The 22,571-nt window shown below is 32.6% G+C and overlaps 3 protein-coding genes and 1 long non-coding RNA gene across 9 annotated transcripts; 3 read left to right on the top strand and 1 right to left on the bottom strand.

Moving 5' to 3' along the window:
- Positions 1 to 2,227: 2,227 nt before the first annotated feature.
- On the bottom strand, positions 2,228 to 2,868 carry LOC120088129 (auxin-responsive protein SAUR23-like). The gene has a single exon (XM_039045216.1). The coding sequence runs from the start codon at positions 2,731 to 2,733 to the stop codon at positions 2,440 to 2,442; it is 294 nt and encodes a 97-aa protein (XP_038901144.1). The 5' UTR covers positions 2,734 to 2,868; the 3' UTR covers positions 2,228 to 2,439.
- Positions 2,869 to 4,430: 1,562 nt separating this feature from the next.
- On the top strand, positions 4,431 to 4,724 carry LOC120089122 (auxin-induced protein 15A-like). The gene has a single exon (XM_039046542.1). It carries the CDS (start codon positions 4,431 to 4,433, stop codon positions 4,722 to 4,724), a length of 294 nt encoding a protein of 97 aa, XP_038902470.1.
- Positions 4,725 to 5,701: 977 nt separating this feature from the next.
- On the top strand, positions 5,702 to 6,991 carry LOC120088130. The gene is made up of 3 exons (XR_005484828.1): positions 5,702 to 5,975; positions 6,286 to 6,358; positions 6,706 to 6,991. It is a non-coding gene; the product is annotated as an uncharacterized LOC120088130 (long non-coding RNA).
- A 4,637-nt stretch (positions 6,992 to 11,628) lies between these two features.
- On the top strand, positions 11,629 to 18,035 carry LOC120088128 (pentatricopeptide repeat-containing protein At5g04780, mitochondrial-like). Of its 6 annotated transcripts, XM_039045212.1 has the most exons (3): positions 11,629 to 13,508; positions 13,679 to 13,745; positions 16,898 to 18,029. In XM_039045212.1, the coding sequence occupies exon 1, from the start codon at positions 11,658 to 11,660 to the stop codon at positions 13,086 to 13,088; it is 1,431 nt and encodes a 476-aa protein (XP_038901140.1). In that variant the 5' UTR covers positions 11,629 to 11,657; the 3' UTR covers positions 13,089 to 13,508; positions 13,679 to 13,745; positions 16,898 to 18,029. The 6 variants fall into 6 exon arrangements, with proteins under 6 accessions (XP_038901140.1, XP_038901143.1, XP_038901141.1 ...); XM_039045215.1 differs by having other exon boundaries at positions 11,629 to 17,082; positions 17,286 to 18,035; XM_039045213.1 differs by having other exon boundaries at positions 11,629 to 17,082; positions 17,295 to 18,035.
- The last annotated feature ends 4,536 nt before the right edge of the window (positions 18,036 to 22,571 follow it).

Raw genomic sequence — 22,571 nt, forward strand, 5'->3', positions numbered from 1 at the left:
GTTATGAGATTTAAAAGATTGAAAGCTGAAATGATGTTATGGATTAATAAGCAGGCAGCTGCATACAAAGAGTAAGCAAGCAGCTGCATACAAAGAGTAAGCAAGCAGCTGGCTTACCAAGGTATGCGATAACACGCATAGACGTGAAGTACGACACATGGAGGTTGATTGACACATGGGCACATTAGTGTGTCTTCATGACCATTAAGCACCTAATAGAGAGGGTAGCCAGTTTTTAGCAAAGAGGAAGGTAAAGTGGGTAAGTATAAGTGAATACGATGACTCAACCATAATGCGATAAGATTCATGTGTGCGATAATGAAAAGTTAAGTGTTATGTTAAGCTCAAAAGGGAGCTAATGATACTAAGGGACCTCTTCTTTTTACAGGGCAGGCGTAAGTAGAAGAAACTTATAGACCCCTTGGATAAGTAGGTTAAAACTGTGAGTGACAAGTTTTAATAAATGCTTTCAATGACAGTTTCATGAATGATTTTCAATGCATAGGCAATGTATATGAAGTTTCTATATCACGATTTATCTAACGCATGCCTTTAAATGAATGTTGATCATATGATCCATGTTTTCAAATGATGAAGTTATTTATGAACTTAGCATGCGTTTTTAATATGTTAATGCCTACACTTTATAGTATGATGAAGGTATATCAAGGAAATTTTATAAGTATACTCCATGTTTTACAAGGCACTATGCGATAATATGAAACCATGAAATCTGTTTATGTTCTTTAGATGTTTAAAATTTTTGTGCCTTGTACAAGCCCTACTCTAGTGTTGGTACCGAAGGAATGGTAAGGTACCCAGATTTCAGTTATACTAGGGATCCTTGACACCAAAGGTATGGTAAGGTGGTCAGGACTCAGTTCAGCTCTGCGTGTACGTGTGGTTCATGTTATCGACGTTGATGAGATCGAGCAAAAGGGCTCTCTCTCTCAACTCAGGCTGGTAGGTGATTGAGCAAAAGGGCTTTCACTCCTGTCCAAGCTATCATAGTAGGGATTGAGCAAAAGGGCTCTCCCTCGTGTTCAGACAGTGGAGTAGTGGTATTTTACAGTATGATATTGATGAGCTTTATTTCAGGGTTTCCATTTGATATGATTTCATGTTTTCAATTTTATTTTTTGAACCCTTATCATAATCACGTCAATGTTGTTATGAAAAGCATGTTTATGTTATTTATGAATAAAAGCATTTTTTTTATTTAAAATAGTTACTCACTGAGCCTATTTAAGCTCATGCTTTAAAATGTTTACTTGCTCCAGGTAGCAGTCAGTGTTCCGAAGCCAAGTAGATCTACCATTCAGTCGCTGTTTAGGATTCTTCAGGAAGTTGAAGCTTAGGTGGTTCACCATGTCTATTTCACCCTGAGTTTGTCTGTACATGTCATGGGGTTTAGGGTAGAATTTTGAGTTAAGGGTTGTAAATATCGTTATGTCTATTATGTAAATAAATGTGAATTTTTTTTGCATGGTAGCACCTGAGTTTATAAAGTTGATGTGGAAGTTATTCATATATTGAGTATAAGTTGTAAACTGTATATTAGGTTAACAAGTGCTTAGGGAATTGGTTTATAGGAGTATGTTGGGTAATAGTTGTCATAAGAGGGTTGACAATTGCTGTCTTCACATCACTTCTCCGATTAAGAGAACAATCTGGAGAGGGGTGTGACATGAAGACTAGTAAATTATATTTAAAATGATTTTTTCTGGGTATTTTGATATTTCTTTGTCAATGTAATTCAATCTAAACACACAAATATGCATATCTTGTTTCTCTTGAACTTTTGTACCAAAAGATATATACATATATATACATATATACATATATACATACATGTGTACATATATACAGAAGATTTTCACAGGTTGTGTCAGAAAAAATCCTATTGGGTTAGACCCGATAATAGATTAGATATGATCTCAGCACATAAAGAGAGTTAAGTGCTTTAAGATGAAAAGTTTTGGCCAATAAGCTTTAGTTTTTTGAGGGACACTTTAAAGTTCTCTTTCTAAATTATACGAGAAAGGCTAACTCTCATCCCTCTCGAATATCAGAGGGCAACTAGCCTCTCCTTTTTCCTTTCTTTTCTTATTTTCCCTCCCTTACATTAAATATATTCTTTTCAATCGATTCAATATGGGATTTCTACTCAAGATTCATCCATGTAATTGCATCCAAAAAAGAAAATGAAAATTTTGATGGGGCATAGTTTTCTCTTTGTAAAAACAAGTCAATTTACTGAGTGCGATTGCAATTTTTATTTGCTGTTGCCGTCTCAGGTGGGAAGATCAGTTTCCACCCTTTCTATACAGTCATTTTTATGCACTTCCTATACATTGATATTCTACTATGACTAGGAGCATTGAAAATAAAAAACAAAGTTGGCAAAACTGTGGATGGTTGATCTTTTTTCTCCATCTCTCATGGTATATGCAACCTAGACGTGAGATCAATGAAGGTCTCTTCTCTGCAGGGAATTGTCAGGCCACCCATTGGATGGTTGAATCCAAACTCCTCCTCGGCCCTCTTTAGTAGGTTTAAAAAAGAAGGATGGTTCAAGAAAGAAATTGGAACCACAAATCTCTTTGTTTGGATTTCCCCTACATAGACTGCAATATGTCCTTTGGGAATATCAGACTTAACTTTAGAAGAAGCACCCTGCATTTTGAGAATTTGTTTGGTGTGAAGAAGAATTGAAGGCAATCGGATTCCCATCTTTAAATCTTCTTGAAGTGAAAGAAGAGCAAGCAACTCTAGATCGTTGTGTCCTCAACGTTGATCTTAAAGTAGAAATCTGCAATACTCGGATGAGAATCTTTCTGCAGTTTGAGTTGGAAGATGGCTGTTCATTTGGTTTGAGTGTATATATATATACAGCAAGGAAGAGGAGGCGTGAACAAAAGAATATCAAAGTAGGTGTCTGAATGGTCCTACATCATCAAGGCTCACATGGGGTTGCAAAATTGGTTGAAACACACTCGTTTTCTCATTTGGCCCAACTTCTGATGGTACACATTCACTTGTTTCAATGGGAAGATATTAGAGAATAAAACAAGTGGTCAAGGAAAGCCAAAAATCTTAATGCGGTGACCAAGAAAATAAATAGACCAAAAAAATCAATGTGATGAGAAACTTCCAATCACAAGTTGCTGCATTGTTTGCCTAATGCAATAGTAGCTAAGAAACAATATCACCACAAAGTACTCTTCAGATTGTACATAAGGTACTCACATTTGTGCAATAAATTGTCTTGGCTTTCATATAGACACGTAGAATCCTCCTTGCTTAACTTCTTTAGCAATATTATTATAACTTTTCTGGTTTGTTGTATCCATCAATGCCCCACGAAACAGGAAACCGAGTTTTCCATATGATCTACAAACACTGTCTTCAACCTCAGGTTATTGTGCTCTTGCACCATGTTTAATGTTTCCACATTGTTCAGTCAGGTCCAGAACTTAAAATGATAATCTTTTGAAAAGCATTAGTTTAGAAAATGGGTAATCTACGCTTTTAGTTATTGAACTTATAAAGATCTCATTAAATGTGCGGAACTCCACACCACTCGTTGTGAGAGAATGTTGTTAGTCAGCTTTCATGTGAACTTCGCATAGGCTTGTTTGGAAGCCAAACAGAAAAATTAAAGATAAAAAGGCAGGACCTCTCACTCTGCATCAGGTAAATTTTCTCCACTTCTAGCTATGTTATAATCATCTTGAATCTCTTAGTAGTTTAGGCTTGTCGGTTTGGTTTGTGAGATTCCAATAGCTGTACTAATATGCCATCAAAGGTTGGCTGCTAACTTTGGTTTTGTTCATATCTTGAGGCACTTAGTTTAGATTTTTTAATTAGATAGGCTTTCATTATGTTTAGACAGAAACAATATATGCTATTAAATGAATGTCTCCCTGCTATACTTTGGCATGGCAAAGTATTAGGGGAATGGTTTTGTTCTCTAACGAAAGTAGATTATGGATTCCTTATGTAATGTGCTTAATATAGCTAATTAGTTTTCCCTAAGCCACAATGTTCAGCTCAAATGGGTCCTCTATTGGCTGGTTTTCCCAAGAAGTTAGGTGACTTTGTTTTCCTGATATTATTTTCCAAGTAGCTGAAGATTATTATCTAGAGTACACTACCATGTGATACAGTATACTTCACAAGTACATGTCTCTTAATTGACCCCATTCATAGATGTCTCACCAGTCACCACTCATTTCTTAGATCAAGCCAGTGGCCACGTCTCCCTTTTAGTCTATTTATACATACTTGTTTTCAATGTCCAAGCAACTCAAATCTCAAACTTCCAATTCAACACCAAGTTTTCCCTCTCTTTCTCTCAAGTGCTGTTGTGCAACTTCTAGATTCTAAAATTCAAGACTCTGACTTCTTCTTGAGAGGGGAAAAAAACCATGGGTTTCCGCTTGGCAAGAATGGTAAATGCTGTGCAAAATATTAGACTCTCTTCTCTAACAACTCACCATGGTTCGTCGGCAATCCGCAAAGGTTATTGTGCAGTTTATGTTGGGGAAAGTCAGAAGAAGCGGTTTGTGATTCCAGTCGCTTACTTGAATGAACCATTTTTCAAGGACCTGCTTAGTCAAGTTGAAGAAGAATTTGGTTACAATCATCCTATGGGAGGCCTCACTATTCCTTGCAGCGATGATACATTCATGGATCTCATCTCTCGTCTGAATGAGTCATAAAAGAAGATTTATTTGTTAGATTAGTCTCTTGTAGATCAGACAGTCTCATTCCATTGTACAAATTTTTGCGGGAGAGTCAAACTGCCTCCCCAAATGATGTATACAAAGTTAAACATGCTAATATTAGAAAAAGAAGAGATTATTTCCTTGCAAATTCTTCTCTTTACTAGTTTTTTTTTTTTTTTTTTTTTTTTCATTTTTTGGATAATTATGCTCTTTCTGCCACAGTTAGATTCATTGATTAGTATTTACCTAAGAACATCAGAGTACATGTACAAATAGAAACTATCATCGTGTCATTCATTATGAGCAAAGAATGCTACTCCAATTTTTCTGTCAAATTTTCATATTTACATGTTATATTTGACGTAGTTTACTGAATGGTTTATTTCCAATTCTTATTCTACATCCATGTCTCATTTTCTCTAGATATTTGAATTTGTAACAGAGATTTTCAGCTATCAAGAACCATTAAATACTAGTTCCATTTTTTACATGGACTTCATTAGTTCCAGAGAATTGTTGATTGCATCACAAGTTTGATCATTTAACTATGACACTATTCCTTCCACACACTTGGTGTTAAAGTGTTGATACAATTAAATTTATAATAACCCACCAACTTAGGTTTTTTAGTCAATTGGTGATTCAACATGATATCAGAGCATGAAATCCTATGTTCAAACTCTTTTGTAATGTCATTTACTCTCCAATTAATATTGATTTCCATTTGTTGTGTTTTCTACAAATTTTCAAGCCCACAAGGGAGTGGTAAAGTGTCGATAAAATTAAATTTATCATAACTCATGAGCTTAAGCTTTTGGGTCAATTAGTGATTTAACACTTGACTTGAAGATGACAGTCACTCTGGTTTTATCTTCCATTTAATCACCTTTGTACTTTGAGCCACATTCATTATCATCGGAACCTTCATTTGTCATTCAAGAAAACATGTTGACATTAGCTGACAAGAATCTTAATTTTGGACTAATAAAGATCTTGTTGTAGGAGACGCGGTAAAGGTAGGTAGATGATATAAAGACACTGAAAAGAGATCTGATAAAGAGCTTTGCCTTCAGCTGTTTATTTTTGTTCCACCTAGTGAAATGATTTATGTAGCACAAAACTTCATCGAAACGTGACGTTTCCGTCTAATCTTTCAAGCTTGGAAGCAACATAAGTTTATTTCATTCATCTTTTGCTCGAATCCGACATCATGTTTCTCTTCACAAATTACTGTATTCGAAAAGGGTAATGTTCTCTCAGTAATAAATTTATGATGTCTAGCCCCTTTGTTGATATATATCTTCTGGCATAAGTAAGCTACATTTCCATGCTAAGCAGTCTTTTTGTGGAATCATATTCATATGGATTTAGAGGGCACTTGCAACATGATGTACTAACAGTTGAGTTTTCTATTAAATTAGTTCTAATTTTATAACATCTTTTTAAGATCAAAATGTTCTTTTTTTCTGTAAGAATAGTTATATTCGATGTCTGAAAGCTTATCCACTATAATCAACAATGGAGCCTTTCCTAATTTCTAGTGGATTCATTGCAGGTTGTGCTCCCAGAATTTGTAGGCTTGCTATGTTTTCATCAAATACACAATCACATTTACTATAAAACTCTTGGTAAGTATATATATATTTTATTATTTTGATATTTTTAAGTGTTCGAGTCAACTTTTATGCACTTAGACCAATCTCACGAGATAACCCACATGAGCTTGCAATATTTTGGTGTCAAGGAAACTTGTTGAATATTAAATCACTACCATGGATTAAGTTCATTCTGGCAAGTATTTTACAATTCCAAGGGGCTCTTTAGACAACCATCCGTCACATTATATCCCATCTAATTAATGCATTTAACGACATTTCATTTTCTTAATCGATATTCCTTGCATTTCCTTGTAATAAATATCTTCCTCTGATCATAATTCCTAATCATTCTGAAAATTCTCTATTTGGACTGACAGCCATGGTTATTTGCAAGTCCCCAAAGCCCACTTTTCAGTCTATGCAGGGTAGCAAGAAGATTTTTCAAATTCCTGTACTAACCAGTGGCCAACACTGTGAGTTCCTGTGGTCCTAACTTTCTGCATTTATGCTACTTTAGTTTAGGTAGAAAAAGCAGACACTGGTTGAGAGCTTTGTACATGGTTTCAATCAACAGTAAAAAGAGTCAAAGTCATCTAGCATTCATTTATGTTGTAATTTTCCTTCAAACCACATGAGAGAGAATCTGCTTTCTGTTGGTTTTGTATGTAAATGTTAAGACCACGCCATTGTCTCTTTTGCTTTCTTTCAATTTGCACCGAATCCCAGTTCCTTTCTTTGGACAACATTCACATATTTGGTCTCTCCCAACTCTCCCTATAACCCAAGAGCCACCTCACTGTGCCCCTAAATTTAAGGTTCTCACCCACCTAGCTGTCCCTTTCCAATCTTCTCCTGGTCCTCAAATTGGGTTATGGCTGATTCTGTAGGACATTTGTTTAGGACCAGACTAAACTGTGACAATCTAACTTCCTTAGCCCTTAGCCCAAACTGCAAGTTGCAAGACAGCCATGTGAAGCCCTTGTGAACTCTGCTCCAACTAGACCCAAACCTGCCTCTTCCTCCCTTGCCTCATAACTTTTATATGATATTGTAACGCCTTGGTCTAAGATTCGGAATTCAGATTCGACACCTGATGGTCCCGACATTCTCTTGCATCCCTTATGATCTAGCAACGTCATCTTTGCTTGTCTTAAATTGTTTCTAAGAGTGAAGATTATCCCCACAAACCAACAAGCACGGTTAACCTTGGAGTTCTTATTATTGAACCACTGAAAAAGAAGGTGCATCTTGTTGGTATAGGTATAACTTTCAATTCTTTTTAAGTCTTTCTTAACTATGATCTCTCTCTTTCAGATGTGATCTTGGTTCATTCATGTATTCCTCCTAAATTCAGGAGTTATAGACATCTTCTTTTTCAACCAATTTTATCAATATAAATACATACATAAACTTGCGGTTGAAGCAACCCAACCCACATTTTCACTTCATTGTTACCAAAAACCAACTTGGGAATCCGTTTGGAGAGTGCTATTCTCACAAAGAAAGTTCTTAAATGGTGCATTTTGAGTGAAAGAAAGACAATCTCAACATCATTGGACGTTTCAAAAGGTTTTTTTTGGAGTTTATGTAGGAGAGAGTCTTAAGAACATGATGTGGTTTTAATATCATACTTAAAAACAACCTTCATTTCTTCCGTCCATAGTGGCCACCTACCTAGAATTTAATATCCTACAGATTTCCTCGACATATAAATATTGTAAGATCAGACGGATTGTCCCGTGAAATTAGTCGAGGTGCACATAAGCAGACCTGAATACACGAAGGTCAAAAAAAATAAAAACAACCTTCATTTTCAGGATTTGCTAAATGTAGCTGAAGAAGAGTTTCACTTTGGTCACTTTTTAGGCAGCTTAAGCAATGCATTAGTTTTCCCGTACCTGTTACTTTAGTTGCATAAGTGTAGGGATGAATAATCAAATCAACTAAATTGGATTTTGGTAAGTGCAATAATTTCGTTACCTACAATTTGACAATCAAATTTTGATTGTTTGAAAACCACGAAAAGTAAAATGATACATTAAAATTAATTTTAAATATTAAAAGTATGTCTCAAAATTAATTTGAAAATCAAATATTGATTTGTTTCAAAGTTAATTCGATTATCAAATTTTGATGGTTTGAAAACCACGAAAAGTAAAATGATACTTTAAAATTAATTTTGAATATTAAAAGTATGTTTCAAAGTTAATTTAAACATGATAAAAGTGAATCTAAAAATTTCAAAATTATTTTCGAGCATGCATTTAATGTCATAGTTCAAATAAGGATATGAATAAAAAAATATATTTTGGGACTTAAAAAGCTCACCTTCCAAAACTAATCTATTTCATAAAAACTAATTTTTCTAATTTTTTTATTTTTTTAGATTTTAAGTGGAGGGTTACATGTGATGAATATATCATTCTGTCTCTCTTTCAAGTATTTTTAAGTTTACAGTTTTTTATTACAACTTTTCAAATCCAACTTCAATTTTAGACTTTATGGGAAAAAAATCGTGGAAATTCTGGTAAGAATTTGGAAATTTTCTGGTTAAAAAATGTTTTTACGTGAAATTTTCCATGAATTGAAAAATTGAGAGAAGAAGATATCTTACCTATTGTGAAGAAGATGTAAAAGATTTTTTTAATATTAATTATAATTTATATTAGAATTTTAAAAACTTTTCGTCTATTTTCCCGATAAGTCTTGCAGGAAAAATAGATAGAATGCGTACATAAGTATTTTTTAGTTATAATAATTAATCATTAATTTTAATATTGTTAAAATTTAATTAATAAAAAATTGTCGACAAAAAGGGTTTTAGTTTAATAATTAATAATTAATTTTAATTTATTAAAATTTAAATTATAAAGAAACTAACTTATGTCCATTTTCTCGATTAAAATTACCGAGAAAATAAATAAAAACCATTAAACTTTTTCTATAAACAATTTTAATTATTAAAATTAATAATGAATAATTTTTTTATTATTTATTAAAAATAAATTAAAAGAAAAAAAATTAAAAACCATTATAAACCTAGAAATCGGATAGAATGTTTTCTTAAAAAATTTAAATTTAAATCATTAAAATTAATAATTAATAATTAACAATAAATTAAAAAAGCTAAAAACCATTATTTAGATTCTATCCAATTTCTAGGTAACTTTGACTTTATAAAGTTACCTAAAAATTGAACGTAATATTATTTTTATTTTTATTTTAATTATTAATTATTAAAAAAAACTAAAAACCATTATATGGATTCTATCCAATGTCTAGGTAACTTTGATTTCTAGGTAACTCCTCAAAGTTATTTAGAAATTGAACAAAATGTTTTCTATTAAAAATTAATTAAAAAAGCTAAAAATCATTGGATAGATTCTGTACAATTACTAGGTAACTTCAATTTCTAAGTAACTTCCTAAAGTTACTCAGAAATTTGAACATATTTTATTATTTTTTTTAAAAAAAAAACCTAAAATGGCCAATTTCGCTTTCTAAAAGTTACCTAGAAATTGGACATAATGCTTTTTAAGTCATCTCCATTTCCTCTAAAACTTAAGTGAGTTTAATTCATTTTTGCCCAATTCTTTTTTTTTTTCGTTAATCCTAAATTAGTTTTGAGCTCCTAATTCTTATAAAAAAAAAAAATTCTAAGTAAATCATATTTCGTCATTTGCTTCCAAAGCCCTCCATTCTAATATTACAATTGGATTTTTTTTTTTTTTTTTTTAATATTCCTATCTAATTTCTAGGTAGCTTCCAAAGTTGCCTAGAAATTAAGACAAAATGTTTTTTTTTTTTTTTTTTCCTTTAAGCAATCTCCATTCGCTCCTAAACTTTAGTTAGTTTAATTCTTTTTTACCCAATTGCCAATTTGTTTTTCTTAGTCAATTAATTTTGTTCTGCTATATTTAAATGAGTTTAGGCCCCTAATTCTTTTCAAGTAAATGATATTTGGTCATTGCATCCAAACCCATTCATTCTAATTTCCCAATAGGTTTTTATTTATTTTTGAAAAAAAATAATAGTAACTTCTAAATCTTACCCGAAACAAACGATAAGTTCAAATCTAATAAAAAAGAAAATGTAACTTTTTAAATCTAATCTTACGGAAAAAAACCATTAACTCCCAAAATCTAATATTGGGTTCATTTAAATAATAATAATAATAATTAAAAAAAAAAAAAAAAGCTTAATGTAAAAAATGAAGTTTCAAATTTAACATTGAAGTTGGGATTTAAAATTGTGTATAATAAATGTAACATTGAATGGATTGAAGGCATTGGAGAAGGAACAAAATGATATTTTTATTATGTGGGACCCTCCATTTAAAATTTGATAATGTAGAAAAGAGATTAGAAAAAGTAGTTTTTAGAAAAGATGTTAGTTTTGTGAGATAAAAATTTTTTAAGGCTAAAAATAATAATTCTCCAATATATTTTTAGTCCTTAGGTTTTGGCCTCTGGGTCTTGTTTTTACTTGTTTTTATATTTCAAAATATTATACTTTTAGTTATTAAGTTTTGAGTTTGATTTTGTTTTACTTCTAAGGTTTCAAAATGTTATAATTTTACTCTCAAGAATTGAGTTTTGTTTCAATTTGGTTTTTATATTCCTCAATCATTTACCACATATTCACTTTTTGGTGTTAATGTCTATTACTTAATTTAAAATAATTATGAAGTGAAATTCTAAAGTTAATTTCAATAATGATGAAAAAATAGTGAAACTTAATTAATTATAACTCTTTTAAACATTACAGACTCAAAGTGAAAATTTAATGAAAAATTAAGATTAAAAGTACAAATCTTGAAATTTAGGGACTAAATTGAAGCAAAATTCAAATCTCAAAGGTAAACGGGTAACATTTTGAAATGTAGAGACTAAATTGAAATCAAACTTCAAACTTAGGACTAAAAGGATAATATTTGAAAACCTAGGGATCTAACAGAAAATACCCAAAATCTAGCACCAAAAACATATTTTTCAAAAATTGATGCTTATTCCAAACAATTTCTTTCTTTTTATACAAAGTATAAACATTAATATATATATACTAGTCCATTTCTTATTAAGAAAAACACTAGTTTCAGAAAACAATTTAGGAACAAAAGAAAATCAATAAACTTAATTTTAAAATATTTAAAATAAAACCTATTGAGTCATTCAAAAGCTGAATTTGTCCTTGTTTGCAAAATGGATCTTAACTTGTAGCTTCTCAACTGTCATAACGGTATTGTTCGAATGACGAAAGTACCCCTGTACTATGAAAGTAAAAGACTACCAAATACCCCTACTCCAGTTTGTTTCATCCCATTCTTCTGATGTCGAGCCCTCACCATTTTTATATTAGACGAAGTCTTGATTCATTCGCCAGTTTCTTCCGCCATTCTTGTCAATCCAAAAATCTTAAAGCCATTAAGAGGATTCACGCCCATTTGCTTAGAACCCGCTTCCAATTTTTCTCCCCGAATCTTCACTCTAAGCTTATACTATCCTACTCCCAAATCAACCCCAATTTTGATGCGCAAAGCTTAAACAGCATCTTCAAATGCATCATCCCCAGAAGATCTTTAAACTTCAACGTAATAATTTCTGACTTTTCTCGACATGGGTTTCCAGATTTTGCGTTAATGGCGTTCTCTTTCATGCATTCTAATGGGGTTCCTATTGACACGTATGCCCTCTGCAGCTCTTTGACTTCTTGTTCTCTTGTTCAGAATGGGGTGTATGGAAAACAGATTCACGCATTCGTGGGGAAATCAGGTTGGTTATGTAGTGTTTTTGTGGGGAGTGCGATTGTTGATATGTATGCAAAAAATTCGTTGATTAATGATGCAGTTGAAGTGTTTGATGAAATTCCTATGAAGAATACTGTGTGCGCAAATGCACTGCTGGCTGGGTACGGCGAGGCTAGGATGTGGGTTGAAGGACTTGAATTGCTACGGGAGATGCAGGCTCTGGATTTGAAGTATGACCAGTTCACTCTGTCTGCTTCTTTACGTGCATGCGCTGGTTTATCTGCAATTGCACTGGGTAAGCAAGTGCATGCTTATCTACTGCGAACGGTTTATGATATTACATGTGATGTTCATCTGCAAAGTACATTAATTGAAATGTATGGGAAAAGTGGCATGGTGGAAAAAGCATGGAATGTATTCAATTTCGCAGGACTTAGACAAAAAGAAGATGGGAAAAGGGATATCATAATGTGGACTTCTATGCTTAGTGTTTATGGTAGAAACGGGTGTTACAAAAGAGTAATTGAACTGTACAACCAGATGTTGATGGAAGGGAACAAACCAGATAGAGTGGCTTTTGTGACGGTCATTTCAGCTTGTGGTCATACTGGTGAGGTGAATCTTGGAGTCAAGTATTTTGACTCCATGCAGAGTGATTTTGGGTTGGAACCTGGTCAAGAGCACTACAGTTGTTTGGTTGACTTGCTCTGTAGAGCTGGGGAATTGGAAAAAGCATGGAAGCTCGTAAATGATATCAAAAGTTGGGATTACAATGTTTCCTTGTGGGGAGCTTTACTCCGTGCTTGTTTGGAACAGGGAAATATTAAGTTGGGTAATTTGGCAGCTCATAGGGCACTTGAATTGGATCCTCAGAATGCTGGGATATTTGTTATGCTATCAAATCTGTATGCTGGTTTTGGATTGTGGAATGAGATAGAGCGTTTAAGGGAATTTGTGAGAAAGGAAGGGCTGTATAAAGATGTTGGATGTAGCTGGATAGAGATCACAAGTTGAGAATTACTCAAATAACCTTATGTAATAGTTAAACTGCTCAAGTTGACCTTGATTTACGAGGAAATGGTTTATTGTGAGGTGCTATGATGATTGTTTCATTGAGCCTAAGAGAGTAGCTAGCTTGTATCATAGTTATCCAGCATTACTACCCCATTGTTATGCTAAATGACATAAAGGCAGTTCTGAACTTTAGTGAGCAAAATAAGAGGGTGAAAATAGTTCTCAGATTATCCATGAGGTCTAAGGATTGCCCTCTACTTAGTTCAGTACTGTATACCTCTCCCCACCGCTTACATCATCTCCTTTATCTTTTTTATAACTACCTTACTCGAGGTGTCCTCTTCTCTAATTTACAAAGATCCCTTGCCGGTCATGTTAACTGACAAGTCAAACACATTCCCTCCCTTCTCCCTCCTAAAAGTACGTATTCTTGTGGGCAGTTTGCCAATTCAATCATCAAGTTACCTGCTGCCTTTGCTTTCCTCTCCCTGTCCTTGCATTGTCATGCACATATTGCTATCTGTAGTTTTGCGTTTTAACTTTTACCATGTAACAAGGCAAATGAGACTAATATATCAATGTCATGTCAGTTAGAAGATGGTGTGAAAACAACAAAAGATCAGTGCCAACAAAGATTATATCCCAGGCCAGGTACAGGTACTCGTGAATTTCTTTTCAGATAATTTTTACAGCTTGCAGCACTTGACACTAGGACATATTGGATTTTTCCCTTTCATTAATAGTAGGTGTATTTTTCCACGTTGAGATCCTATTGACATGCACTCCTAACAAATGTTTGTACCGATTCATTTGGACTGAGCAAATGCCTGGTCCCTTCAGTCTAATTCCCTTCTCATCCATTAGTATCACTGCCAAAACCTTTCTGCGTCGAGCTGAATTGCTCATTGCATCTAGATGATGTCTGCTTGAAAGAGCTTCACATCATTGTTGACATTTTCCTTTGAACCAACATTTGAATCATGCATTTATTTTTAGTTTCTCACTTGATGCTCTTCTCGATGTGGTATGGTTTGTCTTCGAGGAATATGTATTAACTCATTTACTTCTTTATATTTTTTGCACCATCGATCAGACTCAATTTCTCTCAGTTTTTTTCTGCTGACAGAGAGGATAACACGATGCAACTTGTCATTGAATATATTTTTCATTTAATGTTCTCTATTCCACTAGTTCTCCAAATGGCTGAATAAATCCGATCGGCAAACTTTAAGTTCCACATTCTGTAATTGTTTAATCTTTAGTTTCACTAGGATTACATTACATGATGTGATGAGTAATGCTTCTGACGTTCTAAAAGCTTTTTGATCTAATTTCTGAGATGGCCTCCTCGTCAAAGCTATGCTTTATAAATTCAAATTGCTTTGCACATTCTCAGCCTTAACGGGGGACTTCCCGTCCAATGTCCCCAAGTTTCACTTCACAGATGAAAGAAAGTATTGGTCTATTCGTTTTCCATGGTGGTTTGATGAGCCTGTTAACCATTCACATGTAAGTAAGGTTAAAGAAATCGAGTGCTGAGGTACTATTTTCGACTTGATAGGTTTTGGGTTTCTCATAGGTTAGGAAACCATGGGAGAGAGACATAATTATGTCCAGGCATAGCGCCGTTATTTCCTGCCTTGCCCATCTTTCTCCTGAGACACTCGGCACTCTCTATCCAGAGGATGATAGGCATGCACATAGACACATATTGGCAACAAAATTTTAAGAAATCAATACATGAAATGAGATGTCAATGTTGACAGTTTTCAAGTTGTTTTGGCAGGACGTATGTATAAGTTGACAAGCCTGTGGTTAGTTTTTTTTTTTTCTTTTTTTTTGTTTAAATAAAAGCCAATGGTTACTTGGCATTTATAATCAGAAAACACGAGTATCCGCATGCATCTCATGGAGAAACCATGTGAGAAGCCATCTAACCCCATTGAGTGGAAAATTGAATTCAAAATGCTCAACGTGTTGCAATATACAAGAACTTAATTGTGCGTTATTAAGGAATAGTGAGTCACTTAACAATCTAATAGCGTCAAAGTAATAGAGAATTATTGAAATTGAGATTGCTAGAACTAGATTTCCATTTGTCACTGGAATTGGATAAGATTGGACATCTTCTGTCTCTCACTCCTGAGTCCTCACAAGTGATTCCTTCCTAATGTTTCAGTGAAATTTCTTGGGATATCATCTTCAAGGTTATGAAAAGGGTGAAAATTTTCTATTAGTAACATGACTTTCTGTCATGTGAAATAAAGAAAGTAAGAAACAACGAGAATACATGACCTTCAATTGTTGGTACTTTAAGTGTCCATCTGTGTTAAGAATTGAAAACCCTTTTATAGAGCTTCATTAAGATTATTTCCTACAGACTAGGAGCAACATTAACCATTATGTTTCATCATTTATTTATTTATGGTTTGAAATCTTGCCGTACTTCCAAATGAGCTGCCACGCTTTTCAAATGTAGTGTATCTTCGCATGACCTTTGAGGTGTTATTCTAAACTAAGTTGAGGATGAAACCACGACTCACCTCCGACTCCCAGGTCGATAACGAATTGACGGCGATCGTCCCTACGTTTCCGTTAGTTTAGCTAGTGTTTCATGGAATCACTTGGTGGTTAAAGCGTTGTTTGCACTAGGACGTTTGTGATTGGCATCTTGATCTTAACTCTCTACCTTCCATTGTAAAGGCAAGGACCACCCTGTTGTTATTTCTGTGTTGCTTTCATGGGTGTGAGTTGCTTGATCTGGTGGACAAGAAACTCTAGGCTACCTTGTGGGTTCTATATGCTCTCAAATGCTATCTGCAAATCGGTAGATAATGCAGCACTAGGATGTCTTTCGTGTTAATAGACTTTTTTGTCCTCCAATTACAAATTACTGGTGCAGCAATATTTAGTCCTTTTCCTTTAGGATAGAGCTCCTTTCTAAAGAATTTTGATTTCTCCAGTTTACTCATTTAGCATTAAAGTTGGAGCTTACATAGCTGGCTTTAGGATGTTTGACTTTTTCACTTCTAGTTTTTTTTAGCCTTTTGGCTATATTATATACTTTTGTAGTTGAAGATTCTCTAGCCTTTCCTTTTAAGATTTTGACATTTGGCTTTGTTATATAAACTTATACTTTTTAGAGGCCCCTTTATATATGTATATGATTTAGTTCTTTTTCTATTCCTTACCCAGCCAAGATTAAAGGATAGTGTCATAAATTGGGTTTTGATCTTTCTTGTTTGGCTTGAACAAAGTTAGAATCTTTTCCATTCCTAAATTTGGTGACTTTTTATGATCATCAGAAAGAAGTGCTTTAGGTTCCCAGTGCAATGTTATTTTGAATGAAATTTTCATGCTGCTGCTTCATAGTCAGTTTTAAATTATTAGCCCTTTGCAAAATTATCAAGGCCATAGACAACTCAAGCATGGACTAGTAGTGTTCTGAAGGAAACTGACATTTTCTAGGGAAAATAATGGAAGGTTGCATCATTCATTCCATCATTCTAATTCCAACAGTATTATGAAACTTATCAATTAATCAAGCAGACATGAAATGTAAGCATTGTTCAATACATTTAACTTGCAAATAGAAACTTTAATAGGGTACCTTTTGTTTGCTTGTCCAAAGTCCTAACTGCTAAGGTGGCTTTTCGTCGGCCAGATTTAAAAGTAACGTTTGAATGTTATAATAGAGTATTTGTCTTAACCCTGCTTCTGTGAAGTGATATTATTTTCAACTCAGTCATTGCTATGCGTTCTTCTTTCTGAAACATACAGGCATTGCATATTATTTTTTTTTTTTCCAGAACAAAGTTCTTAGGATGTTTCAGAATACACATGATCATTCACAAACCTTTCTCCAGTACATGACATTTAATGGGGATGGGACCCTACGGGCCCTGCTTTTGGTTTGGACCTGCATGTGCAGTCATGTTCATTGTGACATGATTTTGTATCAATCTCGCCCTTGTTTCTCACATTTGCTTACGAGGTAAAGCGTAATCCTATCCTCAAGTTTTATATTTGTTCCATCAATGTCTAAATGGGTCCAATTGTTCAATTCCCATCCCAATCAATCGTTCTTTCATTATGTATATCCTTCTAATCCAGGTTTCTTATACTCTAGACCCCCATTATCCTTGGTTAATTTTTCAACTAACTCAACTGTATACATATTGTGGTTTGAATATTGAGTTGCCGCAGATCACAACTAAACTCCCAACCAGAAAACTAAGGCGGCGGCCTGCTGCTGGCTACATTTTCAGCACACCTACAAAACCGGTCATCTTTACGACAACATCTCACATGGGGTTTAGCTCTGCTAGCCAGATTGCCAGAGTCGAAATGTTTGTTTCTGTGTTTGGGCATTGCATACCGCAGCTGGCATGCAATATTGTAAGTATAGGTTAAAAATGAGGTTAGAAGTAGCAAAGCAGGGGTGAAGGCAATGAAGGGGAATATGGTTACAGTTATGGTAAAGTAAAAGTGGCAGTTTTGAAGTAGTTGGGGTTGATCTGCCTTACTATGTTGTCTTCTTCATAAGAAGACTTGGGGACAAGAGTAACATGGCCTTCCATGTGCCAAACACAAGGAATGGTCTCAATCAAACTCTCAAAAGAATATCCCTTTTACCCCATTGGACCCTTTTGCCTTTGCCTTTCACTCTCTCTGTGCCTGTGATTTTTTTTTTTTTTTTTTTCTGTTTTTTCCACCATTCAAATCTTTTTCATGTAACATGGAGGAGTCCCTTTTAGGACAGTGACCCAATTTTTCTTTTCATCTCATTTCTATTACCCTTCGGTTATTTTTCTAGTTTAACATGGTATTAGAACAAAATAGTGTAGAAGGTTTATCAGGTTTCTCGAATTTTGGTTTAAGATAATAGTTCGTACATTGGATACCGTGAATGAAATCAATATATGAGCCACCATGTTTAATGGAGCTTTAAATTTTTGGATCTAGTAGTAGTTTTCTTTTTTTTTTTTTTTTTTCTCTTGAAAAACAAACCATCTCTTTTACTTTTTTTGTTTAGGTCATTTTACCAACTGATTGTCCTAAAAAGTACAAAAGATTCTCTTTTCTACCTTTGGAACTATGGCCGTTATTCACGCAATCAACTGTCCATAAGATGTTAGGAAAAAAAGCTTCTAAAGTTGCTTTTAAGGACCCTAATTTTGAAGAGTTGTGTCTTTTCATGAGGGTTACCCTTTTTTTTTTCTCTCTCTTTTGCTATGATTTTGATTGCTTGCAATCAAACATAATCATAGTCCTTTAACACAAATAATCAAACAAAAAAAAATGAAACTAAAATAGAGCTTATTTTAAGTTTTAAGTAACCTAAAGGTTTGTTACATATACCTTATAATTGAAGTATTAAAAGTTATCATCTTTATATTATGCTTTTAAAGAAATTTCACTCATCCTTAGGCCAATCTCAAGAGACAACAATTGTCTTAAATAATTAAATTTCCAACTCATGGTTCCCACTAACCACAACTTTACTAATTACATATGCTATTGATTGAAAAAATCAGAGGTTCGAATCTCTCACTCCCACTTCTTGTTAGTCAACTCATAGCTTGAATTTGAGAACTAAAGTATCTTCAAATATTCCAAAACTTTACTTTAGGAGCCCCAAGTGAACATAAAAAATAAAGACAAATTGCAAAAGCCACGGTGGAAAAATAGTGGTGGTTGTAATTACACCGTCAAACTTCTAATTGTAAAATTTGAGCCCTCAAGCTTAAAATAATTGTAGAAATTAGACCTCCAAATGATAAGAATTGAACTCTCAAACTTGTATAATTATTACATTTTCTACAATTATGTAAATTTGAGGATATAATTGCAACTACCACCCTATTTTAATCGTGCTTTCTGCAAATTACCTTGAAAATAATGATAGAATATGGCAAATATACCATAACTTACCAACTTTAATCTACAAAATGGACAATAAAACTTAGATTTATGGTAATATATAGTTCATATGATTATGAAAACCACACGTCCAACACGACTACTCAATCCTTAATCTCAAGCTATACAAATCCGACTTGTAAGGTCCCATGAGGTTACTAATATATACAAAAATGTTATTATTGTTATTATTATTTGATAATATTGTAGAGTGGGTGGATCGAACTTCTTATCTCGAGATTATCGTTAACACTATATAGAGAAATGTTAAATGGAGAGAGAGAAAGATAGGTGGGCAGTCTACGGAGATATCAAAGTTTTTGGTAATATAGACAGTGGGGATATATGTCTTATTGTAGGCAGTTCTGACTTAGTGGCTCTCAAGTTATTAGGACCATCCAAAAAAACAAAATAATAATAATAATAATATAATAAATAAAAAAAAATAATTAAAAAAACTATAATTTTCTGATACACTTCATTTTAACACCAGACATTGTCTTCCTCTAATAAATGTGTAGGACACACCATCACTATTGTTTTTATTCTTTATTTTTCTTGAAAATAAAAGGAAAAAGAAAAACCATTTATATTTATTTTCTACAAATTTCTTCCATGTAAATGAATTTTATATTTTTCTTTTTTTTTCCTGCCCCTTTTGGGATGACCTTACAAAATATCTTCCCTAAAGGGGCCCACTTGGCCCACTTTGTTATAAAAAAGAGGGTAAATTAATTAAAGGTTGAATGTGTAGAAATGGTTATATTATTACTTCAACAATTTCAATGAACTAAAAAAGTTTGATTGTAATCTTAAAAAATTATGTCACATTTCTCATAAGTATAAGGGATATGTACCATAATATCATATAAGAAGTACTTGGAAAGTGATGGTACTTTTAAATAACAAATTAGATTGTGACAATTATTTAATATCCCCATTTGGTAGAGTTTGGTTGTTGTTAAAGTTTTCTTCTAAAGTTTAAATGTATTTGTACCAATTCTTTCCCCTTAAAAACTCATATGCTTTCACGTGGCTAAGCTATTTGATATTGCCTTCTTCAAAAGGTAAGAAGACTTTAGAGATTTGTGCATAATTTTTGGTACAATGGCAAGATTGACAAAATTGATAAGATTTGGGAATATATATGGTAGATATAAAATAAAGATGGTCACTTATTTTTTTTATTTATTTTTTTTTAAGGTACATGGAAAGGAGTGTTTGAACTTATGAGGTATTAGATTGCTAAAAAGAGAGATGGACGCCACAATTTGAGGTCAAGGTACAAATAAAACACCACAAAAACAATATGACGAATAATGACAAAACCCAACTAAACAGAAAGATATTAAGCATACACGACTCAAGTGAAAAGATCCCAAGGAGAAAAAGCCACTTGGGTACTCACGAGAAAAGCTCATAGCCACTTAAAACAATAAATAAGAACCTCAAACTAACCAACTAGACTAATCACTTGTGGGGGATACAATGTGGCACCATGGATATGCATATTATATTCGCACCAAATATGATAAATGACAATATACTAAACAACTCTCTAGAGTACCTTACGTCTTCTATCCCTATTTTGTTATAAATTTCAACAAATTGAAATTATATATATATTTTTTTTTTTGAGAGAGAGAATTCTACATTGTTAAATTTTATTAGCCATTTTCAATATCTTATGCTAGGTTTTCAAGCCCAAATAAAATCGTTTATCCTCAAGATTGATAATTTAATTATGTTAGTGAAAATTCATATTATATGACCAAGTTTCTATCTTCTTTCTTTTTTTCTGGTATAATAATTATTGGAATCAAAATCTCCGACTTCAAAGGTATGTCTATCAATTATTGCCGAGATAAGCTAATTTTGACAACCTATCGAATTTCTAATAATGTCAATCCTCAACTTTAAAAGCTTTGTCTTCTCTGCAAAGTTTTTTTTTTTTTTTCCCCTTTTTTCTCTTTTTTTTTTTTCCCATTTTTTTTTTATTATTACTATATTTAAGAAAAGGCTAATGTGCTCATACTGAAAAATCATTATTATATGAATCTAAAGTTTTGTAATTAAGAAATCATATGGTGACAAAAGGAGAGTTTTTTTCACCTTAAAATTCTCTAGTTATATCAATTTAGATTCTAAGTTTTAGTTTCATCAAATTTGACTCTATACTTAATTAACTGTTGCACAAAAAAAATAATAATTGTAAACTCATTTAATTTCAATAAAACAAAGTTTTGTTATGAGAAATCCACAATCTAATCATGAAATAATTTTGCAAAATTCATAGATTTTAAAAATTAGAAAAAATCTTATAAATATAAAAATCTCAAAAATAATTACACTAAAAAGTTTCAAAAGTAAATTTTTTACTATAAAATTTAAATATTTTTAAATATTTTTCTTATATTTAAAATTATCTCTTTAATATATATAATATATATATATATATATATAAATAAGTTCAAAGGTATATTTTCTTTGAAAATTAGAAAAATTGTTTTAAAACGATAAAATTGTTGAAAATATTTTTAAATTTATAGATCAAAATTGATTTTTTTTTCACAAAGAAATAGTTTAACATACATTGTACTTGTAAAGAGAGAGAAAGACTAATTATAAATTTCCAATGCATTTGCATTGAAATATTAAGTTTTAGAGAGAGAAAAAATAAAGAGAGCACATGGTTTATAATTATAAACAACAATAAATAATATATAAAAGAAAAAATAGAAGATTAAAAAAAAAAAAAAAAAAAATGAGAATCCTACATCCAAACAAACACTAAAATTCAAAAATCCCAACAGAAATTGTACTCCAACAGTACACTTCCATTGTTGGTCCGTGAGTTCAGGTAGACACCCCAAATGGATCATTTTCCCTTCCTTTATTATTATTACTTTTTTTAATTTCCTTTCATATATATTTTTTTTAAAATTACATAATTCTCAATATATGGACTTAGCTCGATAGATATCTATTTAGTTAGACAATTTGAAAACAAGGGATTCAATTCCAATTTAAAAAATTATTCAAAATGTATTTGATAATATAAGAGTAAAAAAGAAGCCCAAAATATTTTTTAAAAAAATGGCAAAGTAGTGATCAACCCAAAAATAAATAAATAATAAAATAAAACCTATGTAAATTGACAAAAAAAAAAAAAAAAAAAAAAAAAAAAACCAACCCAACTCCCTCACGATTCAGGAAATCACACGAAGATACCCACGATTGTATGCAACCCAACCCACAATTAATCGCCTACTAACAGAAAAAAAAAAATTGTGAAACCTTCTGCTTCATCTTCTTCATCAACCAACTTTCCTTTTAAAAAATCTCCCCCTACCTTTTCACAATCAAGTACTTTTGCATTCCATCTGATATGACTTTTTGTTTAAGTTAATGAAAGGTTTCAACTTCTTTACTCTTTTGTTGGGCTTTGTATTTACAATTTGTAGATATGTTGCATTTTAGGTTTTTCGTACATGTTGTATCTCTCACTGTGGTAATAGAACTTGATAGAAATCTATCAGTGATAAAAATTGATAAAAGTCT

The sequence above is a fragment of the Benincasa hispida genome, chromosome 10, assembly GCF_009727055.1.
Source record: "Benincasa hispida cultivar B227 chromosome 10, ASM972705v1, whole genome shotgun sequence".
Classification (NCBI taxonomy): Eukaryota; Viridiplantae; Streptophyta; class Magnoliopsida; order Cucurbitales; family Cucurbitaceae; genus Benincasa; species Benincasa hispida.

What these genes read in the sequence shown, in the direction of transcription:
- LOC120088129 (XM_039045216.1), bottom strand. Translation starts at nt 2,733, where the DNA reads ATGGGAATCCGATTGCCTTCAATTCTTCTTCACACCAAACAAATTCTC.
- LOC120089122 (XM_039046542.1), top strand. Translation starts at nt 4,431, where the DNA reads ATGGGTTTCCGCTTGGCAAGAATGGTAAATGCTGTGCAAAATATTAGA.
- LOC120088128 (XM_039045215.1), top strand. Translation starts at nt 11,658, where the DNA reads ATGTCGAGCCCTCACCATTTTTATATTAGACGAAGTCTTGATTCATTC.